Source organism: Fonsecaea nubica (genome assembly GCF_001646965.1).
Source record: "Fonsecaea nubica strain CBS 269.64 chromosome Unknown Scaff52, whole genome shotgun sequence".
NCBI lineage: Eukaryota > Fungi > Ascomycota > Eurotiomycetes > Chaetothyriales > Herpotrichiellaceae > Fonsecaea > Fonsecaea nubica.
In genome coordinates, this window is record NW_019173725.1 from 123,598 (window position 1) to 137,119 (window position 13,522).

Genomic DNA, 13,522 nt, shown 5'->3' on the forward strand with positions numbered 1-13,522 from the left:
GCCAGTACTCGGGCAACTGATTGCCTGCGTTCAACTGCGTGGGTGGTCAACTGGCTCCACAAAGGGAGCTGCGTACCCCATTCCCATTATATCCGGGTACTTACTATGCCGCAGAGCCATGCCCACGCCCCCTCCCCCAAGCCCTCGAAGCTAAGCCCAAGACCCCCGAATCTTCTTCGACAAGGCTCGGCGCCTTATTAGTGTTGCCCTCCAAAAAAAAAGACATCCACTCCTCGCGTCAATCACGGTGCTCAGTCCTTCTTTGTCACCTCAGATCTTCCCAGTGCCCAAGACCGCTTCTTGCTGAGTGTACTTTTTCCTCAATTGCCACAGCATAAGCTCATCATTATTGTTGCCCAGATTTCTTCGAAAGGACGCTTCATTTAACTGAAGCTTTCCCCTCCCCACTCATCCCATCTCAGCACCAGATCCCAGCACGGCACATATAACAGCCCCCTTGGACCGGATTCTCCGTCCTACCCCTCGATCCTTTCATTCATCTACCACCCTGCTGCACTTCTGCGATCTGGATTCTCTACACTCACTATAGACACCCTTCCTCCGCCGCGGCCGGGGAGACCAATTTCTTTCGAGATAGACCCCCATCTATTCCTCTCCTCGACGACACATATGTTGGCAGACGCTCTCTGAATGCGGTGGGTTCTGCATCACGATCTTCACCAAAGAGAAGGAAGCGACTGGGGATAGAGGCGATATAACTTTCTTTTGTCGATATAAATCAATATCTGTCTATACTCTAGAACACACCGGAGGAATCTGTGACTTGGTGCAACCAATATTGGCTACAATTCCTCATTTTCAAACCACACCTGCTACTAAAAGGCTCTTACACCCTTGCACGACTCCTAGGTTCCACGACATCTGTGCCAGATGGCGTGGCACCAGCTCGCCATAGACAAGCCGCATCTGGTGTACATCATCCTCGGCGGGTTCACCAGCATTTTCATGCTATGCTCGCTCTTCATCAAGGAAAAACTGTACATTGGCGAAGCAACCGTTGCGACAATATGCGGTGTCATATTCGGTCCCCATGCCGCAAATCTCATCAACCCTCTGACCTGGGGTAACACGGATCAGATCACCCTCGAATTCTCCCGTATCGTCCTGGTCGTTCAGTGTTTCGCCGTCGGCGTCGAGTTGCCCAAGGCGTACATGGAAAGACATTGGAAGTCGGTTGTGTTCCTCCTGGTCCCAGTTATGACCTTTGGGTGGCTGATTACCAGTCTCTTCATCTGGTGGATGATTGTCCCTCTCAGCTGGCTAGAGTCTCTGGTCGTTGCCGCTTGTGTTACCGCCACCGATCCCGTCCTGGCTTCCTCGGTCGTGGGAAAGGGCAAGTTTGCAAAACGGGTTCCCAAACATCTTCGAGACGTCCTGTCTGCCGAATCTGGTTGCAACGACGGGATGGCTTTCCCGTTCATCTATCTGTCTCTCTACTTGGTTAGGTACCACCTGCGAGCCGGAGAGGTTATTTTTCACTGGACATGTTTCACGATCCTCTACGAGTGTATCTTTGGCGCCTTCTACGGCGTCATGGTCGGGTACATCGGCCGCCACGCCATCAAATTCGCCGAGCGGAAAGGCTTGATTGATCGGGAAAGTTTTCTTGTGTTCTACTTCGTCCTGGCCTTGTTCTGCGCCGGCTCTGGGAGTCTGTTGGGAATGGACGACCTCCTTATTGGATTTGCTGCCGGAGTTGGGTTTTCGAACGATGGTTGGTTTACCGAGAAAACCGAAGAGTCCCATGTGTCCAACGTCATCGATCTGCTTCTCAACCTGGGCTACTTTGTTTACTTTGGGACCATCATCCCCTGGGACCAGTATAATGCGCATGCACACGGTCTCGTTCCATGGAGGCTTGTTGTCATTTCAATCATGGTCATCTTCTTCCGTCGGATACCTGCAATGCTGGCTCTCAAACCGCTGATACCCGACGTCAAAACTTGGCGGGAGGCTTTGTTTGCGGGCCATTTTGGGCCCATCGGTGTCGGCGCCATCTTCGCAGCAATCCTCGCCCGTGCGGAGCTGGAGACAGATGGAACAACACCTTTGGCCAAACTCCCTGAGGGAAGCGAAGAATTTGAGCTAATTTACCTCTTATGGCCCCTGGTCACGTTCTTGGTCATCTCATCCATTCTCGTTCATGGCTCATCAATTGCCGTGTTCACTTTGGGCAAACGGATCAATACTCTGACGATCACTCTGTCGTACACTCAAGATAACGAAAAAGGCCCGGCATGGATGCAAAGGCTTCCCAGAATCACGTCTCAGTCGCGGTCGATGTCGCGCAGGGAAAGCTCAGAATTGGACGTTGACGAGAAGTTGGAGATCCCACCCGGAGAACTACCTCCAATCGGAATCCCCAAGCTCCATCTCAGACGACAGCGCGAAGACGAGTATGAGAAAAGGCCAGCCTCTAGATCTTCGAGTCATGGCAGAGCACGGAGGCGGAGAAAGCGCGATAGGGCTCTGGAAGAGCGCCTGGGAGGACCTGTCAGTCTGAGCGCCATTGCTCCGTCAAGACTCAGTGAACCCATGCTCGTGCAACAAGAATCTGGCTCGGACACATTGTTCGACAAGTCCGGCGAACCTTCGCCACAAAGTCGTCCAGAGCGCGCTGAGGTCGGATCAGCAACACCGTCCCCAGAGCGGCATGAGCAGGAAGCTGAGCCAGAGAGAGCACGCGCCCGCCGTACACGGTCTCCGCCACCTCCAGATACCCCTGCAGACATCGAGGCATATGAGGAAGGTGACGATATTGTGGTTGAGGACGAGGAAGGAAATGTGATAGACACGATTGATGCCAGTCACATGTCCCCGGATGAAAAAGCGGATGCCATTGAAAAGGCCCGAAATCGGTTGGCGAAAGACGATTCCGGGAAATTTGCAAAACACAAGCACGAGCCACATCCCAGAAACGAAGGGGAGGAGATGGAGGAAGAGATGGAACAAGCTGTCATGCCCAAAAGTATGCGTCAGAGATTTGATCAGTGGAAAGGCTTCGGCAGACGGAAGGAGGGAGAGGCAGAACCTTCGAGCTCCAAGCAGGGCGAACGCAAGCGAGGCCCAGCCCATGCTTACCAGTTTGGCAACACAGTTATCGTCGAAGACGAGGATGGCGAAGTCATCAAGACGTATAACATTCCTAGCGAAAGCAGCGGGCCTGGTGGCGACAAGTCGAGGGAACAGCAAGTGCGGGATGGTCTGCGTCGGATGAGCACATGGGTAGGTTTGGGCCGACAAACTGGTCCTGCAGCAGGGCCTGTAGATCCTGCAGGTCCCAGCGTCGACGCCCCTGCGCCATCAGAAACCCTAGACCAACCCAAGGAGGAAGCCGTCAAGAAGCGAGATTTCAGGAGACGCATTAGCGATGCATCCTCTGACGACGACGGCTTGAGAATGACAATCTCCAAGGCCGACCAATACGGCTTGACTGGGTTGCAAAAGAAAGCGCGAGATGCCCCCGGAACTATCGCGTTAGGATCAGGCCGTCGACTGTCGACACGGGACTTTATCAAGCAGATGCAACAGCTGGACCCCAAAAGCAAGATTCGAGAAGTCGAACGCAGTGATGCCACAGAAGATATCAAACGAGAAGTCCGAAGGGCCGCGAAAATGGAAAAAGGAGGGCTTGGTAAGTTAACTCCCTCTGAGGAGAGCCCAACGCGTGGCCGGACCGAGCCAAATCTCGGCGGTGCATCGACTGTTCGCCGCCCAGATGCTGGCAGAAGAACCGCAAGTGAGCAAGAAGCCGACGATTATTTCAGCCCCCAACGTCGTCCAAGACCCGATCGCTTGGCTACGCGTGAACGGAACCCGACGCTGAGCGAAGAGAGTGAGGAGGACGAGGAAGAGGATGAGGGAGAAATTCCAACCCACAATGTGAGATCGAGTCTAGCGAAGCACGGCAAAGGCCAGACAGCCGCAGACTTGCGCAGAAGACACCTGGCGAGAATCCGGTCTGAAGAGGAAGAAGAAAACGACGAGGAAGGAGAAACAGCTGCGGAAAAGAGGCGTCGACTGGCTGCATTGGGTCTGGGTGACGGGGACGAAGATTCAAGCAGCGAGGGCGACGAAGACGAACCACGTCGAACCGAAGCTGCTGTGCCAGAACCTACCCAGGAAGCGTCATCGTCTTCAACTCAACCTAAGGCACGCATTCAATGGGGTGGCGAGAGCGGCCGAGAGAAGAAGGATCCCTACGACATCTATGCCGGTGATCCTATTGTTGGCGCCGCAAGAAAATTGAGAGGCATGATGAAGAAAAAGGGTTGATCAGATCTTCTTTGTCGCCATTTTGGAAAGATAGTGTATGATGGTGATGATGATGGAAGTCATGGTCAAGTTGGTAATGTGGCTGTTGTCTTTCCTGGTGACCTTTTGGGGGTCTGTAATATCTTTTGCAATGAGCTATGAAAGCGTCACATAGAAAATGTATATGACCTTTTGACACCATGTCGCATCCATGCCCGCCTTTGCAGTGTAGACAACGTGGTGATGATGTTGCACGCCGCCATCCCTTCGGTGCCACACACAGCATTGTTTTGTTACGCATAGGTTAGGCACCGTTGCGGGAGGGACAACATGATGATGTTGTACAGGGCATCCTTTCTGTCCGACAATGCAGCATTCCTTTGTCACCATTACAAGATAGATAACATGGTGATGGTGGATAAGGCAATCCTTTCTGTCCAACACTGTGAGGCATAGTTTAGGCACCACTGTCCTCTGGCACCACTTTTCCCAGCCAGAGGTTGCAGCCTGGGGGCAAACAGCCATTCACAGGGCGGGATGATCACTCAAGCTAGTAAGTAGTAACTGTAACCCCCACGTCTTTGCCACCGAAATGCGCCCCCACCCTCCATTTTTTTTTCCACAAATATATCTTACAATACCACAAATTTGGCACAATTCAGTCACACGTTTGACTCTGAAATGGTTGTGTAGTGTAGAGGTTATCACAGCGGATTCTGATCTCCAGAGCATTCCGCTAACCCCGGTTCGGTAAGTTATTGACTCCTTGAAGTATTTGATCGATCGTGAGACTAATTAAGTGGTGAAGAGTCCGGGCACGACCTGTCTTGCCATATGTTTTTGCTGCTCGCTTGGACATCAAATTCATTGTTTTTGGGTGTCGGTAGTGCAAATACTTGTTTGTAGAGGAGGATTGGAGAGAGGGAGTATAGATTCTGTTCTAGGATAAATGTGTGGGCGTCTTTGGCTGTGGTGGGCAGAAAGGACGATATATCAACCACTCACACAGTTGAGTTCCGCATTCTTGATACTGAAATAGGTTTAAGCTCTGTTCCAAACACCACGTGCCTGTGCGGAATTATGCCTTTCAACTTCCACTTCCCTTTTTGACCATGGCTGTTATGTGCATCGAACCCATGGATGGCCGCATCTTTTTATCACCATTTCACAGAAGCGGGTGTCACGAGTCATCAATTCACGTCTTCTTCGCACAACCTGCCTAGAAGTCCATACTGTGTATGACACTACCAAACCAAGAGGGAACCGCACACACCAATGATGGACAGAGACACAAGGGAGTTGCACCCAGCAGCGACGTGGATAAGACCGCCTTGTCTGCTGAGAAGACATTTACATCCAGTAACAAGTCAGGGCATGACAGCAGAGACAAAGAAACAATCACATTCTGAAGTTGACATCCTTCCTACGTCCAATGCTTGCCATTCCAAGACTGGATCCGATGTCTGATAGGACATGATCATGTCTGTAGGGCTCAGGGAAGATTGATTGCGGAGCTTCATTTCGCCATGGCTCGCTAACACTCAATCTTGAATCTCAACACCGCTGGGATTGCATGGATACAAATCACTCTGAATTAGAGACACTTACGCTATCTCGGTCCTCTGTGATGGCTGAGGAGTGGATCTACCCCTTCGCTAGACCACCATCTCTTCCTATGGCTCCTCGGCTGCAACCTGTATGGAAAGGAAATTTTACCTTCCGCTGAAACAGGGCTCGCAGGTAGAGGTTGGTAATTCCTCATTGCCCTGGTACTGTTCTTTCTGACCCTCCTTTCCGTGTAGGTTGGCTTGAATGAAAGACAGTAAGCCGTTCTCACTAGCATGCTTAATATTAATTCTATTTAACCTCTTCGACGTCGGCTTTGCCGCTTCGCCAGAGTGTATTGAACTATACCAGAGATGGGCCCCACTACATGGAACTTGGGAAAGGAAGGGCAGCGTAAGCTCCAAGGCATCAAGATCTGCAACCGAATCAGTTCGTACTATCGATGATGTGGCCTCGACTCCAGCTGCTGAGCCTCTTGGTGCACATGGAGCAGGACCGAGCACAATGGTATCGGTAATTCTCTGCTGCAGGAGGCAACAACAGCTGTTCAAGCAGTATCGACAGTTTTGTCGCTGCTTTATTACGAGGTAGCAGCACTAGCACCATCAGCAACAGAATGGTAGAGCAGCAAGATTTGAGCTTCACGCCAGAATAATTACCACGTGACCGCCCGTGACATCCTTTCATACCTTTCCATAATTTTCAAATGTAAACGGTGCCTCCCACTGGAGCAACAGTACATGGAAAAGACCGGAATCTCCAAGTACGAAGTGGACTTTGTGTCATGTCGGTGGGAATCAGTGAAGAGAGATCGCGAAAGAGGAGAAAAGTCGAAGCCGCTACCATCACCAGCGCAGGTCAACTTCACCAAATTCTACAATTTTCGCCGTCTTCATCTCCAGAGGACATTAAAGCAGGTATTTTCAGAGTGACACGAGCTTGAGAGGCCCGATCAGTTAACAAGCGCAGCTGTCGACCGATTTACAGACTTTCTGTCTAACCTCACCAACGAAGATTTCCCGGAGCGGATTCAGCATTTCAAGGTCTTGAAGAAGTACTGCGATGAGCAATCCTCGGCTTCCCATGATCAAGTCGACTTCCCCGATCTCTTGTCTGCGTGGCACAATGCGAGTCAGTCCAACGCTGAAGCCGTTCTCGCCGCCATTCCTCGGTTGCTTACACGATTCTTCGAGACGATCTCCAGCCATGTCGACTTCCGCGACTTTGGAATCTCCCTGTGCCACAGTCTCCTCAAACGAGATCAATTACGGATATTCGACCGAGCGTTCTCGTCACCGAGATCCAAGGAACATCTCATCACACCGAGTTTACAGCTCTTGACAGAGATCATCAGCTTCGATGGCGGCGTGCTTGCAACCAATGTCTTCAGTCGACGCGATTTGCTATACCGGCGGCTTGATGGTATTCTCAGCCAGACGCCGGCAACAATGGCGCAGGGAGCCACGGTAACTGCATATCAGGCGGCTTTGGAGTTCGTCCTGGCAAATCTAAAGTACCTCGACTCCGCCTCCAAAGCCGAGTTCATTACACATGGCAAGACGATCTTATTGGCAGTGCGCAATTTGTCCAGCTTGCCTATGGGTATTGTCACAAACACCCTGAAGAGCTTGGAGACGTCAATTATTGGCGATGGTACCCTGAGCCGGCAGATCAAGGTTCGAAGTTTCAATTCTGGTGTCTTGTCAGCGGTCGCCAAGCTGTATGACTACACCACAAGCGAAACTGGCGACCCTTCAGTGGAGGTTCGAGATGGTCTTCAACAACTGCTGATGCAAGTTTGCACAACATCGAAGGGGGTGTTACTTGGCCAATCCGGGTGGTATCCGACCGGTTCAAATCCCGAAGTTTCGGAACAAGATGAGAACATGATCGATCTGGGGCTGGACTCTCCCTTCTATTTTGACGATTACTCGGAGAAAATCCCAGTCAAGAACGCGGCAATCTCTGCCTTCATTCAAAATTTGAGACCTGAAAGCGATGTCCAACAGGCTGACCTAATCGTAGCAATATTCAAGGCTGCCCCTGAACTTGTGGCCGACTACTTTACAAAGAAACAGAAATTCCTTGACCCACCAGGAGATGACCCCAAATGGCGCGGACAGTTCGCTTTCTTGTTCTCCGTGGTTCAGCTGCCCGTGCCTCCCAACTGTGGTTGGGACGAAAAGCTGCCACGGACTCCGCCTCCTTTGTCGGTTGTCATTGAAAGTATCCTCCCACGCCCATTCGATCGAGCCACGATCGGAAAGTGCCTTCGGATAAACGAAGATATCATGACCATTTCTGCGGCGCGATTGTTGACAGTGGCTTTCGAGAAGCTTGAATCGGTCTTGAAACTCTTTGACAAGGCATCGGCGCAGTCTCATTTATGGCAGCAAGCATCCCGCAAACTGACGAGTCTATTTGTCGAGCGTATCCCACCCCTGCCCGATGTCGTTACCACCCTTCAAAAGCTGCAAGACGAAAACGAGCAAGTCCGCTCCTTGGTCCTCGAATGCATAGCTTCATACCACGCCATTCTACCCTCGATAACCGCGAATTCAAAGTTTGATTTTGGTGTTCCTCTAGGCAAAAGGCTCCAACGTCTAGAATCCGATGATCTGAACACCATGTCAAGGGATGTCCTAGGGACACAGATAGCGCACCTTGTGCAGATTGCATACACCTCGCCAGCAACAAAGTGGTTTCATAAGACGGCGTCAGAAGAAGTGTCTCTGATTGTGCAGCTGCTCAGATACTGTGCCCAAGATTCCAACACGGGCATTACGAAAGAAACTCTCCCTATCCTCGGAGGAGTGTTGATCGACAAGGGAGTATTGAACGATGATGCTCGAACTACGGAAGCATTGATATTGAGCCTTAACGTGACAAAGAAATGGGAGCCGGAACTCGTCACATATCAGTTTCTGGACAACTGCATATCGCGCACCGTTCAGAGGCCCGTCAAGTATCTAGATCAACTCGAACAAGCTCAGCAGCTCTTGTCCGACTCGAAGCCTTTGAGCTTGCTCGCATGCTGCGTGGCAGAGCAGTGGGTCCATTTGTTGAAGAAGGCAGAAAAGAAAGCCATCAAGAATGTTGCAGAATGGGTTGCTAGGTTCTTCTCTGCGCTTGACTCGGCAGGCGAGAATTATCGTGTCATGATGCACTTGAAGGAAGAGATGTTGGGGCAGAGTGATGGCAACGAGAAGGGCAAAGAAGCACTAGAAAAGGCCTTTGAGAAGCAGCGAAAGAGACCCGTTGTTTTGCCCAAGGAAGATGTTGTGGAAGGGCATGCAAAACACCCTGAGGCTTCCGAACACAGTGAACTGGCCCCAGAGCAACAGCAGCACAGCAACCTGGACGTCGCTGAAAACTTTCCGCCGCCACCCGCCTTGCCAACATCCCTAAGTGGCCTCGATCGCTGGGCGAAACCTGACTTCGAATCCGAGGTTCAAAGTTGGCGCCTAGCCAATTTGATCCGTTGTCTCGTCTCACCAGAGCCTGAGGTCAGACTTCAAGCCTTGCAGATTCTCCAACATGTCATCCACGCTGTCCAGCAGTCCACCTACGACGAGAAGACCCAACTCTGGCTCCTCCTGGGAGAACTGTACGAGACGATCAGAAGCAATGGTTTCTCAAACTCGACGACTACTGCAACAGCTCCAGTGCCCTCCATAGTGGCAGAATTAGCAATCCACTTCCTCCCCGTCGTCGCCGACCCGTCGTCCCCGTTCTACCGCAAGACCAACACCTTCCTCCTTCGTGGGCCTCAGTGGTCTGTCCCACATATTATCCCTTACTGGCTGAAGGAGACCTTCCTCACGGAACCGGAGATGGACGATGCAGACATTCGCGCGAGCTCTAACGAAGTGACGAGTGGCGGTGGTGGAAACGTCAATGCTCAGGCGCTGGAAATCGAGCGTCTTCTCGACCTCCTCCTCAACTCTCTGCGCACCGAGGCCGACATGGACTTGTTCCGCCGCGCACAGGTCTTTACGCGACTATTCTCGTACTACATGTCGCCCGTCTGCACCAAATCTGCGCGCAAGAAGATCTTGAGGGTCGTCGAGCTCGCCACCCGGATCAAAGGTGGGAGTGACACGCTCATCACCCGAACCGGAGTCAGGGAGTGGCTTTCCATCGCCAAGACGCTCAGAGGCCACAGCGGGCATGGCGTCGCCGCATTTGGTAAGCTTGACGACGAGATGGTCAGCTGGGTCGAGGCGGTGGAGGCACGCGTGGCACAGACTTGTGACGTCGCAGCGATCCGCCGGTGGGAGGCCGACAGGAGGATTTTTAGGGAAGTTGGGGATGGGGCCAGGCTCGGCGGAGAGGTAACCGTCACAGCCGAGACGGGGAAGCGAGATGTTGTGGGTAAAGCTCGCGTGGATGGCGTGGCCGAGGGCGAAAGCGAAAGCGAAAGCGAAAGTCAGAGCGAGAGCCAAAGTGACACCGACACCGACACCGACACCGACACCGATTCGGAGACGTAAACCGAGACGGATAACAATACCGAGGACAAAGAATGAATCTGACGGGGTGGAAGGGACTGAGCATCAAAAACAATAATCATGGATGGGGACAAAGTCCGCTGGTCAAGCAAGCAAGGACCTGGGCCAACCCATCCATCATGAATTCCGTATTTGGGAGGAGGTCACTCGACTCGGTACATACAATACCGTCTTTTGCCATGGTACCACGTCCCTCGCCACCCGTTCCCATCCACATCGGTCCGACTCGACTGTCTGTGAGCCAAGTCGGAGCTGAGGCAGACAGGGAGATGGGAAAAAAAGGGACACCCAAAAAAAGAACAAATACCCATCCATGCTCTAATATCGCGCTATATGTACTCGGTAGACCGAAGAATAATAACAAAAAAAAGTGCCATTCGTTGTCTGATTCGTCTTTTCTCGTCCTCTCTCTCTTTTTCTCTCTCCCCCACTCACAGAGGCTTTGGATCCGTGGGTTATTATCGTTTCAACAGCATCTTCCATTCCAATCGGAGCTTTCGGGAAGGAGAGTAACAGTTCTTGGTCTCCAGTTCTTCGTCGGTCTATTCCTTCTCCTTCTTCTAGGTATCCACTCGACCGCTCTGGTCTATAGTCCTTGTTCAGCAAAGGAACGTCCGGCGCCCTTCAATTGCCTCCTCAGAATCGATCCGAGGGGTCTGCTAATATTTAATCCTCCCCAGGCGTCAATGCTGTTCAAAATTCGCCACTGCTTGGGGCGGTCACTCTGTCCAAACACTTAATCTCTCCATTCGAGTGGGCAGACGAATGTTGCGGCTTCGGCAGCAGGTAAAATCACAAGGTGCAGTGGATCAAAGGTGCCGGCATGTCTCGCACGGTGCCATTCAGACCATGTATTCCAGCTCATTCGTTCAGAAGCTCATCAAGTCTGCTCATTCGTCAGTCGTCGCCCTCGATCGTAGTCACTAAGCCGCCGATGTTAAGCTCACCTCGTCCAAACAGTGCTCGCTTGCTCCAATCCATTGCCAACAACATCCTCGTCCGGAAACTGACACTTTGTGCAAAATAGATGCTCCTCCATAAGTAGACGGCCATCAACCCACCGCTGAAATTCAGACCGCCAAAATCAAAAATGGCGGCGTTTCCAATGTAGGCCAGTGAACCCATGTGGTGGTACTCAAAGGCCTTGTAGACGGCTTCGTCGAGGTCTCCAAAATCGACCTCGTTGGCCTTGAAGCCCGGGATGGCGGCGGCAATCTTATTGAATTTCCGACCAAGATACTGACCTTGTTGATTCGCACGTTGAGCCGTTGCGGGAAGAGAGGTGAGTTTGGAATCAATCTGGACAAGCAATTCGTGCAGCTCGCCGAAATCTAACGTGCCGGATTTATCCTTGTCATATTCCTGAAACAGCTTGTCGAGTCGTTTGAGATGGCCGGCTGCCTGGGGAAACCGCTTGCGCACTTTTTGCGCGACACTGCGCCAGTCTTGGAAGGTGATGTGCATTTTTTCCGGGTCTTTACCCTGCTCGAACGCCATCCCACGGATGAAGGTAGTGAGATGATCCGCGACATTGTTTTGGACCGTGGCGCAGTCTCCGATGGCGTAGACCTCGCCCAGTGGCGCGCCTTGGAGTCGCAGATGTGTATCAGTCTCGAGGGCGTGTCGGTTGTTCTGGAAGTCACCGAGCTTCTGGGCGATCTTGCGGCTCAATTCAGTCTGCGCGACACCAGTTGACCATAAACAGAATCCCATTGGGAGCTCTTTTGTGACCGGGTTCCCATCCTCCATCTGAGAAAAGATGATTCGGTCGGGCTTGACTTCCTTGACCCGCGAATTCGTCAGAACCTCGACGTGATCATGTTCGAACCTCTTCTCGGCGTAGACCGACAAGGCTTCATCGTAGGTATTGAGGATGTGGCCTCGCGACTGAATGACGTGCACCGAGACTTCGTTCCGTAAGATCCGTGGAAACGACTTCAAGAGGTCCTCGTTGAGCATGTCGTATAGTTCGGCGGCGAACTCGACCCCCGTTGGGCCACCGCCACTGATAACGAACGAGAGCAGTCTCCTTCTTTCTTCGTCAGAGGTTGTGGGCAGGCAGGCAAGTTCGAGATTGCGGAGGACCTTGTTCTTGATCAGGCGCGCATCTTCTATGGTCTTGAGGAAGTTACAGTGTTCCAAGCCCTTGACGCCATGAGGGTTGGTGGTGGAGCCGACTCCAATGATCAACTTGTCGTAGGGAAGATAGAAATGCTGCCTATTGCCATCGGCGTCGACCTGGGCCACTTCGACCAACCGTTCAGCGAAGTCGACGTCAACAGCTTCAGCCCTTAAGAAATGCCCTCTCAATCGATTGACAATCCTGCGGACTGGCTCGACCAGCGATCGCAACTCCAGAGTGCCCACGGTGGCAGAAGGCAACATGGGTGTGAACAGGAAGTAATTGTCGGGAGACACGACAGTAACATGATAGTCACCGGGGTGGAGTTCTTTCAACATGGCGACGCTCCCCCAGCCCGTGCCCAGGACGACCAGTTTGGGCTTGTCCTTTTGCTCGCGCATGTGCTCGCAATCCTCGTCATCGACCAATACCTCGGCGATGGGCAAGTTCTTTGGCCCTCCTGTTCTGGGTGACAGTGCCGCTTCCGACACAGCAATATCACCGGTCGTTTCGGGTGCTTCTCGGTATGTGGAAGCATCGTAGAGGAAAAAGGCGAGGACCAAGGTTCCGGAGAAGACGATGAAGATGCCCGTGTATGCAAATATGCGGTAACAGAACCGAACGAAGGGTCCCTTGTTGTTAGGGAGCTCTTTGGTAGAAATGTATCTCACTGTCCCCGCAGTGGGAGGGTAGAAGAGACGGGAAGGGAGCTTCGAAAGACCGATGCTCGTGTTTCTAGAAGGCGACTGGGCTAGCCGCAGGGTTGACAGAGCCCTGGAGGATTGTAGGCATAGTCTCGTCGGTTGGATCGGTTTTAATTGAGGAGAGGCATGGAGAGTAGGAACAGAGCGCAAGCGGAGTAGAACGTGTCGCTGGCCGCTGCGAGCCAATTGAGGAAGGGCGGCCATGGTCGAAGAAGGGGAGGCGAGAGGACAGTGGCAGGTTTACCTCATGGTGAGGACTGGTGGTAGATATGCGAAAGGGAGCAACAAAGGAGAGGTATTCAAAGCTGAACGCTGTACAAGTAGGACAGATCTATCCAAGAATC

At 52.2% G+C, this 13,522-nt stretch overlaps 3 protein-coding genes across 3 annotated transcripts; 2 read left to right on the top strand and 1 right to left on the bottom strand.

Moving 5' to 3' along the window:
* Nucleotides 1-891: 891 nt before the first annotated feature.
* AYO20_07447 (sodium/hydrogen antiporter) lies at nt 892-4,296 on the top strand (the record flags this gene model as incomplete). The annotated part of the gene is made up of 1 exon (XM_022645732.1): nt 892-4,296. The coding sequence occupies one exon, from the start codon at nt 892-894 to the stop codon at nt 4,294-4,296; it is 3,405 nt and encodes a 1,134-aa protein (XP_022498297.1).
* A 2,329-nt stretch (nt 4,297-6,625) lies between these two features.
* On the top strand, nt 6,626-10,334 carry AYO20_07448 (hypothetical protein; the record flags this gene model as incomplete). The annotated part of the gene is made up of 2 exons (XM_022645733.1): nt 6,626-6,758; nt 6,829-10,334. The coding sequence occupies 2 exons, from the start codon at nt 6,626-6,628 to the stop codon at nt 10,332-10,334; spliced, it is 3,639 nt and encodes a 1,212-aa protein (XP_022498298.1).
* Nucleotides 10,335-11,249: 915 nt separating this feature from the next.
* Nucleotides 11,250-13,382, bottom strand: AYO20_07449 (hypothetical protein; the record flags this gene model as incomplete). Its single annotated transcript, XM_022645734.1, has 1 exon — nt 11,250-13,382. The coding sequence occupies one exon, from the start codon at nt 13,380-13,382 to the stop codon at nt 11,250-11,252; it is 2,133 nt and encodes a 710-aa protein (XP_022498299.1).
* Between the last annotated feature and the right edge of the window lie 140 nt (nt 13,383-13,522).